The 26,329-nt window shown below is 59.6% G+C and overlaps 2 protein-coding genes across 5 annotated transcripts in view; both read left to right on the top strand.

The window, feature by feature from the left end:
- Positions 1 to 26,329, top strand: part of TOM1 (target of myb1 membrane trafficking protein) — a 39,236-nt gene that overhangs the window by 10,622 nt on the left and 2,285 nt on the right. For 2 of the 4 annotated variants that reach the window (XM_037160080.2, XM_037160083.2), the window contains exons 2-13: positions 6,361 to 6,445; positions 8,973 to 9,051; positions 9,941 to 10,090; positions 10,425 to 10,559; positions 10,665 to 10,811; positions 13,398 to 13,514; positions 15,591 to 15,724; positions 17,455 to 17,488; positions 17,865 to 17,958; positions 18,645 to 18,765; positions 22,484 to 22,559; positions 25,204 to 25,257. In XM_037160080.2, coding sequence (XP_037015975.2) covers positions 6,361 to 6,445; positions 8,973 to 9,051; positions 9,941 to 10,090; positions 10,425 to 10,559; positions 10,665 to 10,811; positions 13,398 to 13,514; positions 15,591 to 15,724; positions 17,455 to 17,488; positions 17,865 to 17,958; positions 18,645 to 18,765; positions 22,484 to 22,559; positions 25,204 to 25,257 — 1,226 coding nt within the window. The remainder of the gene's footprint in view (positions 1 to 6,360; positions 6,446 to 8,972; positions 9,052 to 9,940; positions 10,091 to 10,424; positions 10,560 to 10,664; positions 10,812 to 13,397; positions 13,515 to 15,590; positions 15,725 to 17,454; positions 17,489 to 17,864; positions 17,959 to 18,644; positions 18,766 to 22,483; positions 22,560 to 25,203; positions 25,258 to 26,329) is intronic. The other 2 variants (XM_037160081.2, XM_037160082.2) reach the window with 2 other exon arrangements.
- HMOX1 (heme oxygenase 1) overlaps positions 18,342 to 26,329 on the top strand; it is a 38,475-nt gene continuing 30,487 nt past the window's right edge. Inside the window, exon 1 of the mRNA XM_053662255.1 lies at positions 18,342 to 18,345. The gene's annotated coding sequence lies outside the window, so the exon portion shown is untranslated. The remainder of the gene's footprint in view (positions 18,346 to 26,329) is intronic.

Genomic DNA, 26,329 nt, shown 5'->3' with positions numbered 1-26,329 from the left:
GTTCCTCTGTGCTGGAAGGATGGTGCTCGGTCACCGCGGCCTGCAGGGGAAAAGGCTGGGCCGCGCTGGCTGGTGCCTGGCCAAGGCAGCGGCTCTGGGAAGGGGGCCCGTGGGAGCCAGCTAGGCTGGCGAGGCATGCGACTGTTTTCTCTGTTACGGTCAGCTAGCTGCTCTTCTGTCTCCATCCCCTGGGCCAGTGAAACCTGCCCTAGACGTGCTTGCAGTCTAGGGCGGGACTAGGCCTACTCTTGGCATTGGCCTAGAAGGCACTCCCTTACTATTTACAAACCGTATTCCGTTGACTCTAAGACACTGTGGTGTATTTTTTTTAAGCTGCCAATTGAGCTCTGATAGGGCATCCTTTGTAAGAAACATCCCAGTGTCAGAGGGGTTCAGGAGTTGGAAAGGGGAGCTCAGGGTCAGGGAAGCAGGGAATGCTATCCAGGGAGGGTTGGGCAGGGCGGGCACAGTGAGCTGGAGCAGCGAGGCTGTCTGGAGGCTCCAAGAGCCCTTTCTCAGACATCGGGACCCACTGCTCTCTGTCCCACCGGAGAGCAGGGCCCGTGAGAAGGAGGTGTTCCCAAGAGCTCGGAGCCCGCCTGGGAGAGCAGCGCTGCCCTCAGGGGGCTGAGCAGAGTGGGAGTGTAGTTTAAGGCCACACAAGCATGGCTTTTTCTTTTTTTAGCCTCACCTCAGGAATTTTTTTATTGCTCTAGGAGAGATGGGAGGGAGAGAGAGAAACATCAGTGCAAGAGAGAAGCATCGGTTGGTTGCATCCTGTATGCTCCTGAACCCGGAGACCACACCTGCAGCCTTTTGGTTACGGGAGGACGCTCCAACCAACTGAGCCACACCGGCCAGGGCCAGGCCTGGCCTTGCCCCTGCCTCCACTCCTGGGCATTGGGCCAGCTGCCCCCACACAGATGGGTGGGGACTCTGGGAGGTGACACAAGAGGTACACTGAGCATCCTTACAGGCTGACGTTCAGTGAATGCTGGTCATCTTGTCACCGTTATTCATGATGTTACTGTCACAATGCGGGACGAGGAGTGACACAGTCTGCCCAGTTGAGGAGCTGACACTGGGGCGGGGCCTTATAAGATCAGCGGGGATGAGCCTGCGTGCGCACTTCCTCTTCTCTGTGATGCTCCAGATCTCACACCCCCGCGCTGTCTCAGCACCTGGTCTGTTCTGTCTCAGCCTTTTTGCCTTTTGCAATGTCGGTGGTAGCCTCCCACTAGAATGTCAATCTCCTGAGAGCAGGACCTGGTTGGTTTTGCTCACTGATGTCTCCCCCAGGCTTGGACACAAGTTCTGAGTGTGTTGGATGGTCACATAACGTAGTGGTTAAGAGTATGGATTTGGAAGCCAGATCTCTTTGGGTTCGAATCTCTGCTCTGCAGCTTACAAGCTGTGTGAGCGGGGTCTCTGGTGTCTGGTGCCCCTCAGAGCTTCCGCCCTCGGTCTGAGGGCTGTGGGGAGGGGTACCGGACTTGGCGCGCAGTGCCTGGTGCCCACACTGAGGTGCCTGGTGAGTGTGCTTCTGCCGGTGGATGTTATACTCTTCGTTGTCGCGGTCCTCTGTGAACCAGTGCCCGACTGAGTCGGAAGAAGACATTCCAAGTGGAGGCGTGAAGGAAGAAGACCCACGAAGGGGGGAGGACACAGGCGGTTGTGGCCGAGGTCAGTCCCACAGTCCCTCTCGGCCCCTGAAGAGTTCAGGTTCAACCCTCAGTCGGTGAGTGGAGGGAAGGCCTGGACAGTTTTTAGATGGAGAAAAGTACTGCTCGGATTTATGTTAGAAGAGTGTGGAGGCGATGGCCCAGGCCTGCAGGGGAGGTGACAGGTCCTGACCAGGGCTGTCACAGTAGTGATGGGGTGAGGGGGCAGCTCTGAAATATGTTGAGCAGCTGGAGTTCCTAGAACTTGGGGACTGTTTGAACGTACAGGACAGGGGGAAGGTTCTAGGCCAGTCCCCTCCTGGCTGACTTGGGGAATAGGAGGTCATTGTGGCCTGCAGCTGTGATGCTGACCATGTTCCCGCAGCAATGACCTTCTCCAAAGCAGCAGAAGGAGCGGGGCTTCCTTCCCCTGTGGCTGAGAAGGCCACTGTCCTCCAGCCATTCGGGCCCCCAGGGATGAACAGGCCAGGACCAGGGGCCTGGGGCTGCCATGTCTTTGGTGGCCACTCTTTCCTGCTCACTGCCATGTCATGGCACTTAGCAATGGCTGGTCACTGCTCTTTGCATGATATTGCACACACATTGTCTGGCTGAAAGGTCTCAGTGTCCTGCCAAGCCAGTAATCTTATCTTGGTTTGACAAACAAGAAAATGGACACTTAGAGGACTTGGGTTTTTGCCCATGGTTTCTGAGTGAAGAGGTGGGGCCAGACTTGTGCCACTCCAAACCTCTGCCACCGCCCTCCCTGACGGTGCTCGCCACCATGCCAGGCTGCCTCTCTGGAGCCCTCTGCACAGGCCCAACACGGAGAAGACAGGCTCCTGAGCAGACAGGCACCCAGTGGTCTGCACCCGCAGGCCAGCCAGCTCTAGGCAACCGCGTGGCCTAATGGCTGGTGGGGGGTTGCGGGCCTGGCCTCCTCAGGAGCTGGGGACAAGAACAGAACTGCTGCTGGGTCCTTTGAAGGTCACTGCCAACAGCTCAGAGGTCAGGAAGTCAGCTGTCATTCTCTTGGAACTGGTAACCACTGTCAGTTTTTATTCTCCCTTCTTAAAATAGCAGGCTGAGTTACATTTGTGGTTAAACACAGAAACAAAAGCAATGTGCCCAGATTCCTGTGGGTTTAAGTGTCTGCGCTGAATGGAGCACACCTGCCCCACGCAGTCTTGATTGAGGAAGTCTCCCCGGCCCTGCCGTCAGTCCGAGACCTGACGCAGGAAGTCTGCCAGTGAGGGACGGGCTGGGCCGTCCTGACCTGCACGCACCCTTCAGCTGCTGAGATTGTTCAGATAGGCCTTGTCTCTCTTCTGCCTCTTTTCCTCCCCCTTCCTATTTAGGAATTCCCCTTCTCCCACAGCCCCCCAGACCACTCCCTCCGAATGGCTCTGCCCGGTGCTGGCCCTGAGGACTGAAGAGTGTGCCGGCTGGGCTTGGGTTGGCACCTGACTTGTGCTCAGGTCCCTCTGCACCCACCTCGATTCCTTGGGATGGCAGTGCTGCCTCACAGATGTCCCAGCTGCCCCCTTACCTGCCTACCCACCTTTCCAAAGTGACCATAATTCCTTCTAAAACCTGGGCTTGTACCCTCAGGGGGAGGGAGGTATCGTCATTTTCAGGGCTCACTGGGCGGTCAGGAGGGATCTGATGGAGGGACTGCTTCGAGACTCGGTGCTGTAGCCAGGGGGCAGGGGGCCTGGCTGGTCCAGAGACCGCATCTGGGACAGCAGAGTTCCCTGGCCCCTAAAGAGAGATGGGGCCAGAGGCATCAGTGGCCGCTCCTCCCCTACTGCTCTGTGACATTTCTGCACATCAGCGCCCTCATCAGTGAGAGGAGGGCAGCCCCGTGCGCCTTGTATGTCTGTGAGGGTAATCACACTCTGCGGAAACAGCTAACAGCGCTGGGCATTATGCAGCGTATAACTCGGGGAGTCCAAGCATCGCTAATGGAGAAGGGCCTGGAGGCCTGGCTGAGGGCTGGGGGCCTGTGAAGGCTCTGGGGCACAGAAGGGCACAATCGCATTCAAGTCTCAGGAAGTTTACTCTGGGCAGGAGGGGGAATGGCAGGGGAGGAGCAGGGCAGGAGGAGCTGAGGCAGCGGTCCGAGAGGGAGATGGTGGTGGCCAGCTGACGCAGTGGCTTAGGGCAGGGTGAGCAGGGAATGGGGAGGATGGAGGGAGAGTCAGGGGCTGGAACGTGCCAGTCAGAGGCGGTCCAGAAGTCAGGGACGCCTCACCCTTCTGGCCCTTGTGACTGGGGTTGCCTGAGTTGTGGCTTCTGAAGAGGGAGCAGGTTCTGCATGGGTGATTAGCCACTGGTCCATAAACCATTCAGAGTAGGGTCAACCCCCTGTGCTCAGAGGTACTTGTCCAGTTCTCTGGTTCTTCCCATGTAGCTCAGTAAGTGTGTGAGTCCCCAAGGGTGGAGAGTGTGACACAAAGAAGCCACACTCAGGACATAATTGTAAGGTGAACGAGTCCATCTTTCAACCTTTCTAAAGGGAGCCCCTCCCCATCCCCTCCCTCAGCCATAATATAGGAAATAAAGCAACCCACCCTGCTGGCGGGCCCTACCTGGATGGTTCAGCTGCCTGGCATGTGTCCTGGGCCATCCTGGCATCCATCTGGCCGCAGGGCCCAAGGTAGGACCCAGGGTGGAATGAAGTCAGGCCAATTTCAAAACCAAGGTCACAGGAGCCGCAGTTCTGGGGAGCTGACTGTGCTGGCCCTGCCCAGGGATTGTCCTGTGGAATGGGCCTGCCTGCCTGGTGGGAAGGGGGCCCTTCCCGTGGAGACACCTCCTCTGTCCTGACAGGCCTGGGCTCAAAGCCTCAGCCTCTTTGGGCACCATGGGGTTGGGGCTGTGTGTGTCCGGTCCTCTGCTGCACTCCTAGCGCCCGGAGCTGCCTGTCGCCTCAGTAGCTGTACATCGAGTGAGGGGCCACTCAGCCTCTCTGAGCCTCAGCTGCCCCTGAGAACAGAGTGATTAGTGCCTCCCTCACAGAACATGGTGCCATTAATTACATCATGTTCCACATGCCCAGGCCATCAGGCACTCTTGGTCACTGTGTGACCGAGCGCTGTGCCGACAGGTCCATCGGGCCACGGGTGAGGGAGTACTCCACGCCCAGAGCCAGGGTCCGGAAGCCAAGGAGGCGGCCCTGATAGAGGGGGCTTTGCACGGTGCCCTGTGTCAGGACACCAGGGTCTCACTGTCTGAACTTCGAAACGTGGACAAAGTCCTGTCTTGTCACACACCTGTGTATGGTAGGAATGCATGCGCGTGCCCGACGCAGCAGCCAGGGGTTGTGTGCGTGATAGAGTTTTGCCTGGAAAAGCAACGCACAAGATTGTCGGTGCGCGCCGCGGTGGAACTTACTTAAAGACTGCTCTGTGTGTGCGTGGGACCAGAAGGGTGCAGCGGTCAGTGAGGACAGCGGCGGGAGCAGAGGGATGGCAAGCCGCTTTTTAAAGAACATGTGTGAATGTCCCCGCCTCATCAGTTCCCACGCTCCTTGTCCACCTGCCACCTCTCACACCACAGGAGAGGAAGGGTGGCCAGCCTGGGCCACGTGCTGGGCAGGTCATCAGCAGATGGCCACTGAGCCTGGCCTTGACAGGCTTCGGAACCTTGCAGCTGACCCTTGGCCTGGAAACCTTACCCTAAGAACCAGCACAGACGGTGGCAGTCATGCAGCATCGTGAATGTCCTGAATGACACTGAGTTGTATGCTTCATTATTTTAACTTTTATTGAGCTGACTGCATGACACTGGTTAATAAAATTATATAGGTTTCAAGGGTACATTTTTTTTTCTTTTTACTGAATCTTTTAAGCTGACACTGATTAACCAAATTACACAGGCTTCAGTCAAGTGTACAATTCTGTAATACATCACCTGTATATTACATTGTGTGCTCACCACCCAATGAATTGTACGCTCTAAAATGTTAGTTTTATATTTTGTTAATTCAGTTTTGACCTTTAATTTTTTTTTAAACTGTCACCCCCATTTACTGAGCACCTATTTTGTTAGCATCATCACCACTCAATAGTGCTACAGGGCGGCTGGGTGTCCACCCAGTCTGCACACAGAACCTGGCTCCAAGGCGAAGGCCAAGGCCAGGCCCCCTGTTGGTAACGGAGTCTGGATTTCCCTCCACTGGTAAAGAGTGCCTCCGGGAGGCTGGGAGGCTGGAGAGGAAACAGCTCCGTGGGGGCCTCTGGGAAGTGGGGGCAGGGGAGGCAGATCGGTTTACTCTGCACTGCTGAACCGTTGGGAACTTTGGAGCCATGTGAATAGTTACCAAGTCAAAAGAAGTATTTTATTTGCAAAAACCAGACAAAGTGCTCTCTATATGGCATGTCAGAAACAAGCGCTCTGAAGCCAGCCCCGCTGGACTCCCCACCTGGTCCTGCATTTGAAACTGCAGCCACCACTCCCTCGGCTATCCGAGGAGAGGGGCCCGGCCCAGCCTGGTGTGCCTCCTAATAAAAAGTGATGTAGGCAGCATGGTTTACACAACTCCTGGCTCTTCTTTGGTGCCCAGAGAGCATCTGTTGTCCCCCCTCCCCTCTACCTCTTCCCGCCCTCCCTGCTCACCACACATTCCCACGCCAGTGTTTGAGTTCGTCCTCTGGGACCTCACATGCCTTTGTAACTGGCGGTTCCTTCTCCTCAGAGAAAGCCACAGATGGCTCCCTGCAGAGCGAGGACTGGGCCCTCAACATGGAGATCTGCGACATCATCAACGAGACGGAGGAAGGGTAAGTCGGGGCACCAGCAGGACAGCCAAGTGCCACGCAGCATGGATTCTGCCACACCTTGCCTCCTGCCAGAGAGAGCCCCCCACACCCCAGGCCCACCACCACTTCAGTATGCAAAGGCAGACCCCTCTGTGACCTTTGCTGCCAGAAGGGGCTGCAGAGGGCATCTAAGCCCCACCCCAGGCAGGAACGTAGCACGTTAGAACCAAGGTCCCGTCAGCCCCTGGTCAGGTGGGTGAGAGGCCCAGAGTTGCCAGATGGGCAGCTGGGCAGCTGGCCAGCCGGCCCCTGCATGCTACCAGCCCCCGTGGCCTCCCAGCAGCACCCCAGCCCACCAGCTCTCCCTAAAACCTCACCTAGGCAGCATCTTCCTAGGACAAGACCCGCTGGCAGCTCAGAATTAGGAAGTGGCCCCGAGTACCTTTCTGCATCTCGAGAGCTGGCATGGGGGTGAAGGACGTCCCACTTTCTCAGGGAGCAAGGACAGGCTCTCTTTTATCCTTAACATGTGAAACCAGTGGGGAGGGCCGGGAAGTGAGGCAGCGCTGAGGTAGCCTCTGCCAAGCATTGTCAGTGCCCTGCTGTGTGCCCAGGAGCCCTGCCACGCACGTGGAGTGGGGGCAGCATCCTGGTTCTGGTTCCTGGTCTCTGACAGCCATCACTGACCCGCTCTGTGACCCTGGGCAAGTCATCGAACCTCTCTAGGTCTTCGTCCTCAAAGCAAAACTGTTTTCAGTCCTTCCAGCCATAAGTTCAGGGTCCCGAGGGGGCAGAGCAGGGATTCTGTGCCCACTGTCCTTCTCAGGAAGAGTCCAGGGAGGGTGGGGAGGGATGTGATGACCACCGCCAGCAGGAAGTGCAGCTGGGCGAGGCCACTGTTCTGGGAAATCAGGATCAACCCTTAGAGTAGGGTCTTGTTTCCCCCTGCATTTTTCACTGGGACATCTACTTGTCCTGTGAGGGGTCCCCCTCAGCCAGGCTGTTCTCTGTAGAGAGACAGGCTGACAGCAGGCAGTGGGCAGGGAAACCCAGCTTGGAGCCCAAGAGTCACTGTGGTCAGTTGCATCACCCAGCAGAGGCCAATCAGGATTGCCGCTGGGCACCTTCCATTGTCCCCAGCGGTGCTCCGAAGGCTTGCCGGGGAGCTGGGAGGGGACACTCTGACCTGCATCAGGACTCTTGAGAGTGGCGGGCAGATGGCAGGGGCTTCGTGAACGGTCTGAGTCGCTGCTGGGCCCTTGGAGAGTCAGGTTCCCACCTCCCTTTTAGATGCTGACATATCTGGGGCTTGGACGTGTGTGTTGGTTGGAGCACCTCCTGTGTTCCAGGCACTTCACCGGGCCTGAGGACCCAGCAGTGACTCAAGCAGGCAGACCCTTGCCTCACTAAGCTTGTCGTCTAAACTTGAGTCTCTTGTCCACTCCTCCACTGGGTGCCTCTTTGTCATCTACTTTGGGCTCCTAGCAGAGTGTTGGGTACACAGTAGGCCCACAGCAATGGTGCACACACCAGAACATCTAATGCCGTGCCTTTCCTCTGGACTCTGTAAGGAGCAGAGACAGGCCCTTTGGAGCTGGAGTAGCGCAGCCAGGGGCAGAAACCAGCCTCCCCCAGGAAGGAGCCTGCCCCGGGCACTGGGTTGAAAACCTGCCTCACACTTCTGGGACAGGCCTCCCCTCGGGGGTGGCACACCAAATGTCCTCTTTGTCACAGCCCTGCTAGGCCTCCATGGCTCTGTCCCCTCCCAGAGTCCGTCCCCAGGAGGCTCTCCCGCTGCTTCCTCTCATGCCCAGTGGCCCATGTCAGGCTCCTAATTTGCCCCTCAGCTGCCTGGTCTGGGCTCCTGCCTCTGTCTTCTCTCCATTCCCGCACCCACGGCTGGCCCACGGCTGGCCCATCTAGTCCTTGTCACCCAGCTGTCACCACCGCCTCAGAGAAGCCTTCCCTGACCCCTCCCCACACCCACTTGCTCTTACCACAGGACCTGCTGTTTCCCCAGCTGACACCCAGGTCCCGGTCCGTGTGGTCTTGTTCAGCAGGGTGTCCCTGGCACCCAGCAGGGGGCCAGCACTTGAGGGTTCTTACCAAGACTGAGGGAAAGGTAGGGAGCTGGCCACGATGGGGCACGAGGACTCTGTGCCCGAAGCTACTGGTTCTTGGAACTTCAGTCTGCATGAGAAGCCCCTGAGCATGGCAGTGAGCACGCAGACCCCCTCAGGGTTTGGTTCAGGGGGCCCAGGGTCCTGCATTTTTAGCAACCACTCTCCCCTACAGTGCTCTGGTGCAGGGTCCAGGGAACCAGACACTGGAAATCCCTGCCACCTACTCGAGGCCTAGCAAGAGGGTTTTGGTGGGACAGGCAGAGTATGATGTGATTAAAACCTGGACACACTGAAGACAGGGACCAGACCCAGGGAGGACGGTTACTAAGAGCCACCCCCACTTCCCAGAGCCCCCTGAGCCTAGGCAGGCAGCGCCATGTCAGACATGGAGGTCACAGCCCGTCCTTCTCTGTCCCTCTGCTCAGTCCCAAGGATGCCTTTCGAGCGATAAAGAAGAGAATTGCCGGGAATAAGAACTTCCACGAGGTGATGCTGGCTCTCACGGTGAGTGTCCTGTCTGTCCATCTGTCCATGGCAGGGCCCCCAGTCACCATGGGGCTCCTCTTCCAGGGGCTGGGTGGGAAAGGTCCATGGGCAAAGCGCCGTTCTAGCTCCACTCCTGGCAGACACGGAGCGGCAAGAGAGGCCGTTTGAAAAAGGTTCTCTCCAGCCTGCTGGCTTGCGAGCCCGTATTCCTCCAGAGCCAGTGATGGAGAGCCCAGGTCAGAGGGCCCGTGGGTGACAAAAGCAGCTCCGTGAGCCCACACTTCCCAAGGGCAGAAAGCCTGGCAGGCCCAATGGGCGCTTGGACGCCCTGCCTGGAAAATGAGCATAAAGCAAATGCTGGCAGCTGAGGACAGTCCTTGCCCACAACAGGCCAGGCCAGGCAGTGGCACCCTGGCTGTCAGGGCGGGTCTGAGAGTGGGGGCCCAGGGTTCCACGCAGGGTAGCAGGTTCTGCCCCTTGGCAGCATTATATCCCGGAGAATCCGGCCACACTGGAAGGCAAAGGCCTCTCCTGCCAGGGACGGGAACCAGGAGCCAGCCGCGGGGTCGCCACCCGACTGAAAGTTCTGTTTGAGTTCCACCTGGAGAGTCCCCTTCCATCCAGACTGTTCAGCTGAGAAACGGCATCAGGAACGGGGGCTGTGGGCACTGAGGCCATGTAGCGAGTGGCCTCTGGCCAGCACACCGCCCCCTGCCCACCCAGCCCCACTCCCCAGTGACCCAGCCCGAGTCCCAGCATCGGCCCTGCTCCTCCGAGTGCCAGGTCTCCCCTCAGGAAGCCCCTTTCTCCCTCAGGCTGCCCTCTGGGGCATGCACAGAGGGTGAGGGTGGGGCCCTGGGTGCTCCCTTCTTCTGACGGGTGCTCGTGGGCACCTCCCGGCCTCCAGGTGTTGGAAACCTGTGTCAAGAACTGCGGGCACCGTTTCCACGTGCTGGTGGCCAGCCAGGACTTCGTGGAGGGTGTGCTGGTGAGGACCATCCTGCCCAAGAACAATCCACCCACCATCGTGCACGACAAGGTGCTCACCCTCATCCAGGTGAGTGCAGGTGGGCAGGGCGGGGTGGGGAGAGCTCCGTGCCAGCGCTTTTCCCTGACAGATGTCTGGGCCCTGGCCCGGGGAGCGGAGCCCACGCCACTGCGGCCCTGCCCTGTGGCTTCACTCCGTTTCTTGTCTGGGCCTCCTTGGCTCTCTGCTGATGGGGAGTTCCGAGGGTGGGGAGGCCTGTCGGCCGTGGGCCTTGCGGGGGAGGGGGATGCACCCAAAGGCCCAGCAGTCTGGGACGGAATTGCTCTTCTCTGGGGGCAGGGGGTGAGCTTAAAAGGGCTTCAGCGAGCAGTGGTTACCGGTGATGTCTCTTGTCCCCTCTCAGTCCTGGGCTGACGCGTTCCGCAGCTCACCTGATTTGACAGGTGTCGTCACCGTCTACGAGGACCTGCGGAGGAAGGGTCTGGAGTTCCCGATGACAGACCTAGATATGCTGTCGCCCATCCACACGCCCCAGAGGGTGAGGAGACCCACGGGGCAGCAGTGGGCGGGGGAGGCAGGAGAGGTCACCACAGGGGCTTCCCCAGCTACTGCCTGGGGCCCTGACCAGTCCTTCCCTCACTAGACCGTGTTCAGCTCGGAGACACCATCAGGACAGAATTCTGTGGGCACCGACACGAGTCACCGGGGGAACCCCAGCCAGCACACGGCTCCTCCACCCACTCCCGTCGCACTCCCGAGCGACACGCCCATAGCGCCAACCCCTGAGCAGGTAATCGAGCCTGGGTCAGAGCCTCGAGGGTCGGGGTGGCGGGCCTGCCCCCCCACCACGTGCCAGGGAGGACTCCGAGCCAGAATGAAAATGGCTGTCCTGTGCCTCTCCTGGGTCCCCACAGCAGCCCCACAGTGTGTTATTCTTCCTATTTGGGAGACAGGGCTCAGAGAGAGACATTCACTTGCCCAGAGCCACACGGCTTCTCAGAGACAGAACTGGGATTCAAGGTCAAGTCTGTCTGGCTCCAGGCAGGCTCTGTCCTGTACATTGACTGTTCTGCAAACTGTGTTCTCTGAGGAGCCCTGTGGGCAGCACCAGGGAGAGGACGTGTCAGTAGGTGGCGCCTTCACCCACAGCAGCTCCGCTTTCTTAGTGTGGTTTGCTTATGCTCTCACATAAGGTTTCACTCGAGCAGGGGTTCTGGCTAAAAACTGTTCTAAAACATCCACACAAAAAGTAACTTAAAAAGCCTCTTGCATTGCATCCCTACGCTTCCCATGAGACCCCAAGATCTGAGGCAAGTGTAAGACTCCAGGGGGCGGGCCTGGGCCAGGCTTCCCAGGGCCCTGCGAGCAGCTCTGAGACTGCCCTGCTCGGATGAGGGGTCACACCGGGTTAGTGGGCCTCTGTCCCTCAGTTCTTCCCCCTAAAGCTGGAGGCAAGGGGACCTGCCCATTGACCAGGAGCGGTTCATGGCGTGCTGACGCGCTCTCCCTACAGGGGACACCCACTGCCGTGACCAGCCTTAGCCAGGTGCTCGGCCATGTGGCTGTCGGGGTGTGGGTCAAGGTCTTGCACTGTCAGGGTGCCCACTTTGAGGTGTTTTGGAAACTTTGGACCCATCACGTCAGCTAAGTGTAAAAGCTGACCTGCCAAAAGAGCTGGTGAAAAAGACAGAGGTCTCTGACGGAAACAAGTGAAACTTGACTTTCCCAGGTGTACCACTGATCTCGGGTGCAGTCTCTAGCCTTGCAAACCAGCCCACACCCTCACCTATTTGAAGAGAAACTTGGGTACTTTGCTATCTTACAAAATCACCTCCAGAATTACAGATATTGCTAGAGTAGTTTTCTTAACCGGACAAATAATTAAAGGTACATAAAACTTATAACGTCACCCTGTGATCCAACATTTATCTTACCTGGTTGATTTGAAGCCAGTTTGCCCCAAGTCTAGTATCTGTGTAGATTAAGACTCTGCATCCATCTAGTACAAGAAGGCTGTCCCTGAACAAAACTGAGTAGCCTCTGTTTAACTTCAGAGTCCCCCGCCGTCCCCTGGGACATGTTCAGGCTCTGAGACACTCAGTGGTGTAACCCTCAGACTCACTGTAATTGGGTCCCATCTGACTGGAACGTGCCGGGTTTGTGATCAGTGGTTTTTCCACTCACTTACACCAAGAGCGTTCATTACATAGGCCAAGCGCATCCCGTGTTTTCGGGTTCGGAAGGTGCCAGCGCGCCGTAGTGGGTACGTCACCTGTGCCTGCACACCACGTCTTCCTCTGTAAAGGCCGGGTTAGCGGTGGGGCCTGGGGAGACAGCGCTCAGGTTTAATTAGCCATGGACGCTCAACACCAGGCACTCCATGGGTGGTCAGTAGAAGACAGCCGCTGTCACAGGCATCGTGAGTTTCCATGGTGGCCCTCAGGTTCTGAAGTCAGCTGGGTCACCTGATTTAGAACGTGCGAGCATTTCCCAGGAGGTCAGCGCCTTGATGCCAGACCCATGAGGAGTTCCGTGATCAAAGGGTCCTTCAACCAGATGAGTTTGGGGACTGCCACGCCAGTCCCCTCGCAGCCATCCGCGGTGTCCACGGCGTTCCTGAGGGGACTCACGCCCCACAGAGCCCCACGCATCCGACACCAGAGCTTCCTTGCCAACTCACCCCTGGGAGAGCCTGTGCAGCTGGGCTCTCAGCGATTCCCCAAGCCAAGACTGCGGACCCTTTGGTCACTGAAGGCCTGCTGACCCCCCTTTAACAAGTGCTAAATTATCCCTCTAACAAGGGCTTGGTCTGAGTTTCCTACTCACAGTGGGGGTGGCCTGAGACTCATCCTCTGAAGAGCCTGGGACTCCAACGTAGAGCAGAAACAGCAAACAGACCAGGAGCAAGCCAAAAATCCTGTCATGGCCGAGAAGAGAGGAAAACCCCGTCACCGGGGAGGGGAGCAGGCCTGCTGGCTCTGCCCTCTCCCTTGGGGGCGCTGCCCTCCAGGGCCTCGTTAGCTGCCTGTGGCCCCGGGAGATGCTGGAGCCTTCTAGCCGTGCTCTGGTGCATTCACCCTCCACTTCTTTCCTGCTGGCTTCTCCTTGCACCAGACTCCCCAGTTTGGAAATGGTAATGGTCAGCAGAGCCTCGGTGAGGGAGGCCTGTGGGGCAGGAGCAAGCCCCACCCCCTACCCCCCACCCCCTGGGCCCTTAGTGCAGGGCTGTGCCGGGGGGAGCTGACCCAGGGTGCCTGCCGGCAGGCCAGCCCCTCTAGGCACCACAGCCGGGGCTGGTAGCACCAGGGTCTGTTCACGTGAACGGCATTGGCTTCAGACCCCTGGCCCCTCTAACCGGGCCAACGGTGTGTTTCAGATCGGGAAGCTGCGCAGTGAGCTGGAGATGGTGAATGGGAATGTGAGGGTGATGTCGGAGATGCTGACGGAGCTGGTGCCCACCCAGGCAGAGCCTGCAGACCTGGAGCTGCTGCAGGTGAGCGCACACCTGTCCCCAGGTGACTTCTTGCTGCTTTGACCACACACATCCCTTCCCACCCACACTTACTCTGAACTCCCTGGTCACCGTGGGGGATGTTAACACCAGGGACTTCGGACTCCATCAGATTGGGATTCAGAGTAACCTAGGTTTTCTCATCTGTGAGACTGCTGCAAGAATGGCCTTCATGGTACAAGTCTGACATGAGAGTTTCGTAAGCTTTTGCCCGCCCTGGGCCTGGTTCAGGGGAAGCTCCCAATAAATGATATTGAGAGAAAGCTGCCGGTGAGATTTCCTGCTTTCAGGCAGGTGGGAGCTGTGGGTTGTCACTCCTGCATGTCACACGATACGCCCACAGCCCTGTTCCCAGCTGGTGAGGGGCGGGCTCTGGGGCAGAGGCAGCTGGGTGTGGAGAAGGCCCCTTCCCCGTAGAGGTCAGTTCACAGAGGCACCAAGAAAGCCAGGGGAACAGTGGGGGGACGCGGTGCCTGGCGTGTTGTCTCGCTTCCGGTCTCTCTCCCACTAGGCCTCACACTCTTCGGGTCAGGGCTGCGTCCGGCCCACCCCTGTGTCGCCGTGTCTGACCGGGCTGCCCTGTGTACTTGCTCTGGGGTCCTTACCTTCGGGGGGCAGGGAGCAACGTCGGAGTCTCGGAGTGGAAAGAACACATGCCTGTGAGGCCCGTATGAGGGCTTATGGCAGAGGCTTGAGTGAGTCAGGGAGAGCAGGTTGCTCTTAATTTCCTGTGCCCCGAGCCAGGGCCCGCGGGTGTGAGCGACTGCTGGAGGGGACCGACTGCTGGAGGGGACCGGCTGGCGGAGGGGACCGGCTGGCTGACACAGGGGCAGCTCACATGCACTGAGCTCTTCCCACGTGCTGGGCTCTGATGTGGACGCTCCATATACATCCACCGAATCGTTACCGTCTTCCAGGAGGTGGGGACTCTAATCCCCACGTTCCAGGGCAGCAGACGGAGGCCGAGAGGTCATGCAGTGTGCCCTGGGTCACATGGCTGGTAAGCAGCAGAGCTGGGATTTGAACCCAGCGGCCTGGCTTCATCCAGCTGCTGCTCTTCAGAAGACGAGGGAGTGGGGACAAAGCCCTAAGTGTGGTTGGTCGTGGGAGGAAGAGAGGGGAGACACCCCAGCTGTCGACAGTCATGCTAGAAGCAGATAAGGAAACCCCAGGAGGAGGAGGGCTGACCCAGGAGCAGGCAGGTAGCAGGGTCCGAAAGAACCAAAGTCAGTATTGGGGCCGCAGGTGGTCCTGACGGCCCCTCCAGGAGAAGGCGAGGGCGTGGGCGCAGGCACCCGTCCGCCAGGTGGCGGTACCTGAACAAAGAAACACTCGGTCCTGCACGTGAAATATTTATAGTGCCGTGGCTTTCCATTTTCCTCTTTCTCCCAGTCACGTTTATATATAACACTTACTGATTAAAAGTCAGGTAGTGCCATGGTGACTGGGAGAACGCAGCGCACGACCCTGGCACAGAAAAGGGGCGTCAGTGGGAGGACTGGGGAGGCCGAGTCCAGACTGGAGGGGCTGGGCGAGGGGTTTCGGGACCTCTCTGTGTTGTCCTGGCAACTGTTCTGTAAATCTAACATCATTCCGAAACAAAAGTATTTGTAAAAAATAAGTCAGTGAGAATAATGAGACAAAAATTCGGAATCGGGGTTTGTGGATGATAGTTGGAGTCGTCTGGTTCATTTTTTATGTTTTGGTTTAAAAACAAAAACTGTACACCCGAAGCAGCTGCCGTGTGCTCAGGCAGCCGCCCGGCAGCCCCAGTTTTCCAGCTGAGCGAAGGTGGTGGCAGGGACTGTCTTCTGAAGTCGACGCAAAGACAGGTTCTGCCAGCGACACCCTTTAGCATGTCAGTTTAATGTTAGAACACTTGAGAAGTGAGATTTGGAGGCTCGCTTTTAGAACCCCTGAAGCTATTCTATGGAGCTTGAACCGTAGTCTAGAAACCTCTGGGTCCTCCAAGGCACCCCAGAGGCCAGAGTCTACCCGCTGGAGACGGCCTCCCTCTGGGCCCAGTGACCACAGCTGTCTCACTTGCGTCCTCGGCAGGAGCTCAACCGGACGTGCCGAGCCATGCAGCAGCGGGTCCTGGAGCTCATCCCCCGGATCACCAACGAGCAGCTGACGGAGGAGCTGCTCATCGTCAACGACAATCTCAACAACGTGTTCCTGCGCCACGAACGGTAGCCCACCCCGCTCTCTTCCTGTGCACCCCGCGCTCCTGTGCTCCCCCAACCCTCTGTCATCTCCCTTTCAAACTCCAGCTGGCTGCCCGGTGCACATCTTCCAGTGTGGGCGTGCGTGCCCAGCCTCCCACCCACCTCTCCTCTCCTTGCCAGAGTTAGCCCCGCACCTGTGTCCCTGCACCCAGCCCAGGGACGGCAGCGGTGCTGGCTGCTAGCACCAGCCCACAGCCGGGCAGGCCTGGGCTGCCCTTGCTCCCTCCACCACCGCCTGGCTCTGGGGCCTGGGCCCACTTGACTTAATTAGGGCTCTTTGACTACAAGCCACTTAAATCCTTTCTGCCTGAGTTGAACAGGAAAAGAATCGATTAGATGAATAGCTTCTATTAAACGCATAGCTTTAGAATCCAGAGTGAAATAGCGAGGCCTCCCAACAGAGCAGGCAGGACAGATCCTAGGGCTGCTCAGGGCCTCTGGGGCAGAAACTCCTGGACCTGGTCCCCAGGGTGTCACTGCCAATAAACGGGTGCTTGTATCTGTTCAGGGGTCAGATCCCCAAGAGGAGCTCTAGCTCAGCTTTGTCATGCCCCCCAAGGGGGACGAGAGGGCCCCTTGATGTCAGCCCCCCCAGGACCCTGGGAAGTGGGGCAGAGCAGGTCCCCAGGAAAGCACTCAGGTGCTGTTACAGAAGAACAGAGAAGGGTGCTGGGTCTGTAAAAACAGCATCCCCCACCCTCTTCTGTCTCTGACATGGGGGTCGAAGTGGGACCTGCCCTGTGGGGTAACTGAGAGTCCACGCAGTGATGCCCAGAAAGCTCTGATCAGTCAGTCAAGGTGTCTGTCTGGTCCAGGACACTGCTTATTCCTGCCTCCTCCACCCTCGTTCATTTTGTATCCTCATCCATCAGCAGACACGCGCTGAGCGATTCTAAATCAGTTCAACAGTGGGGTGGGGCTGCCACAGGCCACATCTGCTGGCCTCTCCTGCTTGATGTCCCAGTGGAATAAAAGGGCCCCCTCCCTGCCATTTTGCTGTGTGGGCTGAGAGGTGACTGGAACCCCTCTGACCCCCACTGGCATCAGGCCTGGCATTGCCTGATGGCACTTTCCCCGCTCACAGCCGCTCATGCGCAGTCTTTACTCGATCCTCTGATCTAGGAGGCAGGGGCCTCTGTCACCCCTTGTTAATAGACCAGAAGACTGAAGTGCAGAAGGGGCGGAATCTACCCACGGGCACGCGGTTAGCAAGTGACAGGACCAGGACTCAGACCCCAGACCAAGGCCTTCTTGGCCCCTCCTGCCACCTGGCCTGTCTGCGAGTGGGCTCCGTGGGTCAGTGCAGCGTGAGGACACGTGTCGTTCCTACACCACCACGGACAGCCACTGGTGTGCACAGCCCCACAGCGTGTTACGGGCGGACCCGGCACTCACCTCTGCCGGGGGCCGGGCGTGCCATTTCCTTCTCTCCCCTCGTCTGTCCTGTCCGCTTGTCTAATGCCGGTCGTGACTGGTGGCCGCATAATGGACAGTCCAAACTGGGACACTTCTGCAAATGAAAGAAGCGCCCGTTAATAATTCCCCGGGTGTCCCTGACATTGGGCGACAGCCGAGTCTGTGCGGGACAGGCAGGCTGTGTCGTCACCCCGAGGGCCTGCTGTGCGGTCTGGCCTTGAGGGCAGCCGAGGGCTCTCCCAGTCTGTCTCCTTGACTCGGCTCCGTCTGTCTCGTAGGTTTGAGCGGATCCGAACAGGCCAGACTGCCAAGGTAAGCCATTTCCTTCCTGTGGCTAGATCGTGGCCTTGTCAACTGGGAGAAGAGGGCTGTGCTCACCTACCCACACCTCCATGTCCTGGACAGGAGGTGCCTTTGTATTCAGGCGCCTAAAACAGTCCCCTTCTAACGTGTTATGTCCCTGTCCCTTTAAGGCCCTGCCACCAGCTGATGCCCAAGGGTCTTCCCACCCTTTCAGAGGGCACAGCAGAGCTAGAGGCCAAGGGGAGAAAGAAAAACTCCTAAGTCATAGCTGTCTGGGTCCGGGTTCTGGTGGGATGACAGCTCCTCGGGCAGGTGCCCGTGCTTCAAGCAGAGGGGACCTAGGCTGCAGGCCGGGAAATGACAGTGGCCTCTCCCTTCCCCCCAGGCCCCAAGTGAGGCCGAAACGGCAGCTGACCTCATCGACATGGGCCCTGACCCGGCAGCCAACGGCAACCTCTCGTCCCAGCTGGCAGGAATGAGTAAGTGCAGGCACCCCTGTTCTGGAGGTACCGTCCTGTGACACAGCTGGAGCTGGAGCACCAGCAGCAGAACATCAGCCCAGCCCTCACCTCACTGGGGCCCCAGCCTTGGCTCAAGGACAAAACCCTTGGGACTCTCCCTGCCACCATCCCCACAATGGCTGAGCCTTCTCGGGTCTCAGAAATCCCGCTGTCCTGAGATTGCTCCTCGACACTGAGTTCTCCATGGCCTCAGTCATCTGGGTGAGCTTGGGCAAGTCCCTTGAACATCCTGTGTCCCTCTTTCTTCTTCTGGAATGGCAGGAATGGGCCCTTCCTCCCAGGCCGTCGTGAGGACTGAGTAAGCTCGGGGTGAACCCGGCTTAGACCAGTGCCAGGCCCCGAGCGCACTCCCAGTCTGCACCAGCAGCCGCCGGTGCACACTGTGGTCAGTTTTAACGTTACTGATGGCATGCTTCGTGTCAAGCCCTAGGAGGTCGTTTCGAGAGAAGTGACTACTCTCAGTCCCTCAGCCAGCAGGTGGCCTGCCCCATCCATACATCCCGCCCTGTCTCACACCCCACCCCACCCCCCACCGTTCGAGCTGCTTATCCAGAGCCCACCCTGGGCCTGGCAGGAAGCAGCTTGGCCACAGCGTGTACAAGGACAGGCGGGTGGAGTCTTACGTGGCCCCTCTGTCCCTGCAGACCTGGGCTCCGGCAGTGTGAGAGCTGGCCTGCAGTCTCTGGAGACCTCCGGCCGGCTGGAAGACGAGTTTGACATGTTTGCGCTGACTCGGGGCAGCTCGCTGGCTGAGCAGCGGAAAGAGTGAGTGGCCCGGCCCTCCCCTGACCCTCTGCAGTCTGGGGCATCCCTGCCAGAGAAGAGTCTTTGTCCAGGTCCCTGAGCACCCCCTTGAAGGGTGGTCATGCCCTGCGGACAAGCACACAGCCCCCTGCCTGTCCCCTCAGGATGGCAGAGTTCCTTCCCCCCAAGTCAGTCCCATGTGGCCCAGAGAGCCTGTAGCCAGGTGGCAGAGCTGCATGGGGGGAGGACCACCTGTAGGTTCACGACCAGCTGTGTGCCAAAATCTTACATAAGCTGATCAGATGAGGAAACTGAGGTACAGAGAGGCTGGGTCCTTTGCCCTGGCTCAGACAGCTAAATGGCTTCCTGGGGTGGGAGCCCATGTCTGTCTGGGGAGAGAACAGAGTCTCCGGCCTGGCTCAGGTCCCCACCGCACTGTACACAGCGCACCAAGCCCTCCGGGGCCGGCAGGGAGGCTCCCGAGGGCCCCTCAGGGGCCCTCACAGGCGATTCTGTTGGTCCATACTCCCTGTCGCCCCTCTCAGGTCTGCCCACTCTGCCCCAGAGCTGGGTTTCTGTCCTCCCGTGGGGACTGTCCGTTTCCAGGGAGATGCTTTCAGCAGTCAAGGCCTGTGGCCGGCCCCTGGCTGCCACTCCCCATGACACACTGTCCGCGGGCGTGTCTGGAAGCAGCGTGCCGAGGCTGGTGTAGGACCCCGAGTCTCCCTGGTGGTAACTCTGCTGTCTTTGGAAACTGTTGGGGGGCCTCCAGAGGGCCCAGACACCCCCTCTCCACAGTGGCAAGTCCAGGTGTAGCCCGCCTGAGTCTGTGGGGTTGTCCACAGCCCTGCCTACTGGCCCGAGACAACTCTGGGGAAAGGAGGGCTGGTGAGCCATTATTCGGGCAGAATCTATAGTCCCAAGCCCAGGTGCCCTGGGACCAGCAGCCCACAGTTGCCATGGAGTTAGGAACACTGTGAGGCTGCTGTGCAGGCAGAAGCTAATGAGTCCAATGGGACTTAACAGCCAGGAGGGTGGCCCACCCCAGTAGGCCTGGCATGCGGCACACTAGCCATGTCAGAGAGCCCCGGGCACCTGGCCCAGCTTGCCAGCCTAGCCGAGGTTTGCTGTTACGGAAGCAGGGCCCTGAGGGCCAGAGAAAAGCACACCCGGAACATTCTCTCTGGGGCCTGCAGCCTCCGGGAGAGACGTGCACACGGCCTACTGCCGTGCGGTGCAGAGCGCTGTCCTGGCGGGGTGCACCAGGCCCTGCGGCCTGGACAGCAGGGTCGGGGACGTCGGGATGGGCGCTCCAGGCCATGGGAACAGCATGTGCAGAGGCCCGGAGACAGGAGAGAGCGTGCCAGCCAGGGGCAGAGCAGATGGTCCGACGCAATATCACGTACCTTCTCAGGCCTCGGGTTCTCCGCAGGCCCCCAGGGTTGGTCTCCACCCCCGCAGGAAGTGCCCCTCAGGGGACAGTAATGTGCCCTAGTTCGGAGTTCCTTTTCCTCTGTTCAGCCGGGCGCTCTCTGTTTTGGTCCAGCTGGGTCTCTAGCCCTGGTCACCTGACTATCCTTTGGCCTCCTCACCTTGTGCTGTTCTGTCTACCTGGGTATCTGGCCCACGCCTCCCTCTGAACTCTGCCAGCTCTGCCTGCCAGGAAGCCAGCTCCTTGTCGGGCCTGCGTTTCTGCTCCAGCCCTGACCACAGCTGCCATGGTCCCAGCCTCCCCACCTGACCAGGCCCTTCCACTTGGGGCTCCAAGGAGAGCGACGGGCGCATCTGGGTGAGCCGGTCAGGGCTGCCTTAGCCAGGCTTTGCCGGAAGCAGGGAGGCTGTTCCTCAACTTCTTTTACAGCATCGTTCTGAGGGCGCACTCCACTTCCTCCTGTGCCACTGTGTCACCCTAAGTGGCCCAGGTCCAGCCCCCGCCAGCAGTCTTCCCGGGACCTTCGGAGGAGTAGCCCTCCCTTCCATGCTGGGCATGGGACCACAGACGCCTGGCCCCGGTCTGCAGCCCCGTCTGGGCCATGTGGTTGTCCTCCGGTGGGTCGGCTGGGCCCTCCACAGCCGCAGGCCTGGCCCCTCGGGGTGGTCGAGCTTCGGCCTTCAGGCCGTGCAGGTGTGAGTGTGGGAGAGACAGACAGGGAGAGGAGTGGTGGTGATGAGCGCAGTTGGGGAAGAACACACATTTCGGGTGAAGGGAAGCATCGGCTTCTGTATGTTCCCAGACATGCCCTTTTCTGCCTTTGACCGCAAGGCACCTGCTGTGTCTTGGGCGCAGGGACAGCAAATGACTGCTTCCACACCCTGAGCGAGTAGCCCCTCCCTGGGTCAGGGCGCACTGCACAATTTTTGGCATCGCTTCCTCCTCGCCACTGCCCAGTGCTCGCTGCCCAGCATTAGCCAGGGGTGCTAAGCTCCTCTCCGGAAGGGCCTGAGCAAGCACACCGCCTGCCCCCCAGCTTCAGGTTGCTCCAGCAAGGAGGCCCTGCAGGTTGTCCCCGGCTCATTTGTCATGAGCAGGGGCCATGCACCCGGGGGTGAACTGGCTGGTGACTGCGCTCTTCGGCTGACTGCTCGTCCCATGGGAGGGAGGGGGCGACAGCGCTCTTCAGAGTGGCTGTGTGGGAATTTGGGGTGGGGGCTATTCAAGAGGCCCCTTGAAGTACCAGCCTGCCCCATCCCCAGGAGGACAGATGGGTATTGCCGGAGTTGAGTGTGACAGGGTCCCCATTCCCAAAGCCCAGAGCTGGTGCTGCCTCGGCTTCAGCAGAGTGCGGGGTGCGCCCCCAGCCCACACTCACCCACACTCACCCACACCTGGAGAAAGAGTCCCTCGTCTCTACCCGTGCAGGGATCTCCCTTTGTAACTGAGGCCCTGGGGCTCCCTTCTTCCCCACATGCCGCACTGACCCAGTGCCAAGGTCTCACCTCCCCTCTGCCGGTGGGTGGTTCAGAGCGGGGATAACAGCATCAGGGCTGTGTTCCTGGGACGTCCCCTGCCTCCCCTGGATGGCCCCTCTGTAGCAGCCAGGGGACACACCAAGCCCCCTCGTTAGCCCAGATTTTCCTCCCACTCCTGCTTTATTGTTCCTGCCAAGACTCCACCTCAGATCCAGCAGACCCTCCTTCCCTGTCCACGTCTGCCCAGGAGCCGCTGTGTCAGCCCCCATCCCTCCCAGCTCCTCCCCACACCCCACAATGCACTGCGGACTGGGAGGGATGGCGGGGACGGCCCGGTGGTGAGCCAGCTCTCCCTGTCCACTCCCAGCGGCACAGTCTCCATTCCTGTGCAGCTGCACACAGAGTCGCGGTTGGTACAGTTGTCACCCGGGACCTGTTCAGAAGGGACCAGAGATAGGAATTCTCCACGGGCATGGGCTCATTGGCCCTCTGTCTCACCCCTGGAGTTTGGTCAAATGTGTGACAGCCATTGGTGGTCTTGTTCTGGCTTTGGCCAGCAACACCCTCCCCCACTCCTCCAGCCACCCTGCTGCCGGCCGTGCAGCCCACCCTGGATCCCATTCCCAGAGGCAGCAGGTGGGGTCCTTCCTCCCGTCCCAGCAGGCCTGCAGGTCGGAGGGTGCCTGAGCCAGCCGTGCCCCGGCACGGCCCAGGTCCACACCAGGTGTGAGTCCAGCTTGTCCCTACCCGTCTCCCTCCATCTCACACCAGCTGGCATGCCTGGTGCCACAAGAGCAGCATCTAATGGCCATGGTGGCCTCTGTTTCAGGGTAAAATATGAAGACCCACAAGCTACGGACGGCCTGGCTGGAGCCCTGGATGCCCGGCAGCAAAGCACCGGAGCGGTGAGCAGAGGGCCCAGAGGGGGACAGGAAATGCTTGCCCCCATGTCCCCCATGTGCCAGGCACTGGATTGGCACACCTGCCACCCGTCCTCATTTGGTTGTCCTCTTGGCCCTTTGTAGCTAGTGTGAGTGTCCCCTTTCACAGCTGAGGAAACCTGGTCATCGGCCCAAGTTCACACGGCAAGGAGGTTAGAGCAAAGCCTCAGGCCTGAGTCTGAGACAGAACTGCGGTCCGGCAGCCTGGGTCCTCTCCCCAGTGCCACCTCACCAGCTGTGTGTCCTTGGACAGATGACATGACGACCTTCCCGGCTCAGCGTCTTCATCTGTATATCGGAGCTTACATGTGCCCACGTGATTCGTGAGGATGCAGGAGAGGGTGTATTTAAGGTGCTCGGCGCAGCCTGAGGGCTCAGCCAGCGTTCTAGCTCACCGCCTCTCTAGAGGCCTGTTACTTGCAGGAGCGTGGATGGGGGGGGGGCGGGGGGCAGCAAGAGAACAGAACTGGAGCTGCAGCATTAGCCGCCGCTGCCCTTCCCAGCTGCTCGCCTGCCTTTCCACCCTGTGACCACAGGGAGGCACCCTGGGCATCGTTTTGGTTCCATTTAACTGCAGAGTCTGTGTTCACTGACAGCCAGGTGCCAGCACTGAGCACGCAGTGTGGGTGACCCCTTGCCCCGGGCACGAGCTCCAAGTATACTTCTCATACCTTTGAGTTTGTTTCCGATGTTGCCGGGACTGTGACAGTTTCTGCCCCAGTAGGTGGACAGAGTTGCTCCTTGGGAGGCGTCGGAAACGGCAGGACCCGGGGCCGAGAGAGGCAGAGGAGAGGCTTGGTGGCAGCGCAGGGCTTCTGAGGCTGGGGTGGGACTCGCTGGTGGGGACAAAGCCTCAGCGGCAGCAGAGACCAGAAGGCCTCAGGGCCGCCGTGAGAACCCTGGGGTTCATTCTGTGTGAGGAGGAAGCAGTGGACAGTCTTGAGCAGAGGGGGACATTCGTCTGGCTTCCATGTTAGAAGGAGCCAGCGTGGAAGCTGGGAGAGCAGTGGGAGGCTGTGGGAGCCGCCCAGCCTCCTGTTGGGAGGGGGAGTCCCGGCTGAGTCCCGGCGACTTCCCCCGCATCTCAGGAGTCGCTCCCACGTCAGCGCAGGGCATGCCCTGGCCAGCGAGGGAGTCAGGGCGCCTGTGTGTGTTGTGTGGCTTGTCACCGTACAGAGCCCATCCCTGCAAGCCCCGTGCTAAGCTCTGTACCCCCTACTGGTCACCACATGGACCCTTCGAGTGTGTCACTGTCCCCTTCCATGGTAACACACTGAGCCCCAGAGGGAGCCAATGGCTGTGACATCCTTAGCGTGGTCCTGGCACACAGTGAAGTATTCGCTCTTCATATACGGCTGGTTTTTTCACTTACGGACAGAACACCGAGACTTAGAACTGTGAGGTGATTTGCCTGGGCTCTCACACCTGTCCGTCTGTCTGGCTCCAAAGCCCACTTTGGTAACAAAGACCCAGAAGGCCCTCAGAACTTGAAGGGGCCCAGGCAAGCGCCCTGCCCAGCCTTCCTTTCTGAAGGCCGGCCTCTGGCTGCAGGAGTCATGAGTCGGGCACTCGGGAGCTCTGTCTGCTGGAAGCGCTTCCGTCTCGGGCCCCTGGCCTCTCCTGGGCACGAGCTCAGGCCACAGCCCGGCGGGCAGCCGTCCCAGCGACCGCTTCCTGTGGCAGACAAGGGAGCTGCAGCCCAGAGACAGGCGTCACTTGCCCAGGGGACACAGCAGCTCAGGGGCACGCTGACAACTAGAACCCAGGTCTCCTGGCTCCTACACCTCCTCGCAGGTAGCCGCAGACGGAAATCCGTCTACTTGCAGAAAAGCAAAACTGATAAACGAAGGCTCACTCACCTCTGATAACTTGAAAGATTTAAGCCACTTCCACCAGATCAGGGTATGACTTTCTTAAAACCAGGTCAGTAAACGTCTGCTCCCAAGGTGCTTAAGTCTGGCTGGTGGGAAGGCTTTCTCCCACTGAACCATCAGAATGTGATTTCAAGCCGCCAAGTGGAGTAGAAGCAAGTGCCGGCTCCGTGGCAGCCGGCGTTCGCCGCCCGCCCGAGTCGACACGTCCTGTGACGTGTGGGTGTGTGTGCCGGGCCCCACGTGGGGTCTGTCCAGGGCAGGGAGGCAGGACTCGTTTCCCTCTCCCACCAGTCCGTCTGGGGCCAAGGAGCCCCTGCTTGTCATCCATAAGCCGGAGAGGATGGGATAAACCAGTGCATCCGAGCCTGAGAGGCCTGTCCAAACCCCCCGAAAGCCGACTGGCCGTCTCGGGGCTGCCCCCTGGGGTCTCTGTGGAGAGGGTGGGGGTGCTTTTCCCTGCCTATTCAGGGCTCCAGTGGCCCAGGGCGTTGTGGTTCACTCACAGTGAGACACCCTCTGCGGCTCCCTGTCCCTTTAGCCTGCTGCCACGCTCACCACACACCTGCACGAGCATGCACGCCAACCACACATGCGTGCGTGCACACACACAGGCCTCCGAATGGGGTAGCAGGCCCTCTGGCCTGAAAGCAGCATCCCTGTTAGAGAAGCTACCAGCACACAGTGGCCTGGGCCCTGGCCCTCCCACCTCCCTCAGTGCAACCCTTTCTCACCAGATGGGAGGCAGCAGTGAGAAGAGCCTCAGTGACTGGATGGTGAGACAAGGCATGGTGAGGAGGGGCGGTCGCTAGCAGGGGCCCTGCCCTGGAGGTGCTGTCAGAGGGAGCAGGACCGTAGACTCAGAGGAGAGCAAGGGGCGGGCGCCATGAGTGCCCGGGCAGCCAGGGGCCTGCTGGGCCCAAACCGGCACTCACTGCGGTCCTGCTCCCTCCCCTGCTGCTTCCACGGCCCCTTGGCCCCTTGGAGCACGAGGCTGGGCATCCCCTCTGGTGGCTGGAGGTGATGGGGGCTTGCCTGGCTCTGGGCGGAGCTCCAGCGGACAGTGGAGTGGGAGAGGGAGCTGGCGCGGGCAGCCCAGAGCTCTCGCTCCTGCCACCGGTGCTGCTGGGAAAGTGGCTCCTGCCTCCTCTCTGGGCTTCCCTGCCCACTCGGGGCCCGAGATGCTGAAGGCGCATCTTGGGGATCCAGTGGGCTTGGTGGGAGAAAGACTCCCTCTTTCCCAAAGTGGCTCTCTGGTGACAGGCGCTCTTAAATGTCCGCTTTGTCGGGCTCTGCACTAGGCTCTTTATAGCCATTGTCTCACGTAACCCTCACAGCCACCTGGACGGTAGGTGCTGCTGTTACCCTTGTAACGAGGGGTGGGCCATGCGAGGTTCAAAGGAGCAAAGGAACCTGCCTGAAGTCACGCTGGACTGGGGCTGGGCCAGATTCCAGGCTCTGACTCCAAAATCTGCCCAGAGCTTCCAGGCAGGTCCTTCCACTGAAGAGCATCCAGAGAAGGAAGCCCCCAGCCCCGGTCCAACCCGCAGCCCCCGGTCCCTGGGCAGAGGCCTCCGTGGCAGAGCCACGTCTGTGTGACCCAGAGAGAAATGTCCTTGTGCGGAGCTTCCACTGCCCCGAGTCCGCCAGCCTGGCCTTTTCAGGTCTTGGCACCTCCCTCACTTCGGCCCTTCCGCCCTGAACTCTGGACACACAGGGAGCAGAACCCGGCAGCCCCTTGCACATAGTCGTGCCCCCAGCCTACCCTTGGTAGCCGGCCCCTCCCTGGGCGGCATCTTCTGTCCGACACCCCTGAGCCCCTGTGCTCAGCCTCTCCCTGGGCCAATCCCTTTCCCCACAGCC

The sequence above is a fragment of the Artibeus jamaicensis genome, unplaced genomic scaffold, assembly GCF_021234435.1.
Source record: "Artibeus jamaicensis isolate MK-2021 breed Jamaican fruit bat unplaced genomic scaffold, CSHL_Jam_final contig_233, whole genome shotgun sequence".
NCBI classification, from domain to species: Eukaryota; Metazoa; Chordata; class Mammalia; order Chiroptera; family Phyllostomidae; genus Artibeus; species Artibeus jamaicensis.
The sequence above is the reverse complement of the archived record's forward strand: the minus strand, read 5'-3'. Positions and strand labels throughout refer to the sequence as shown.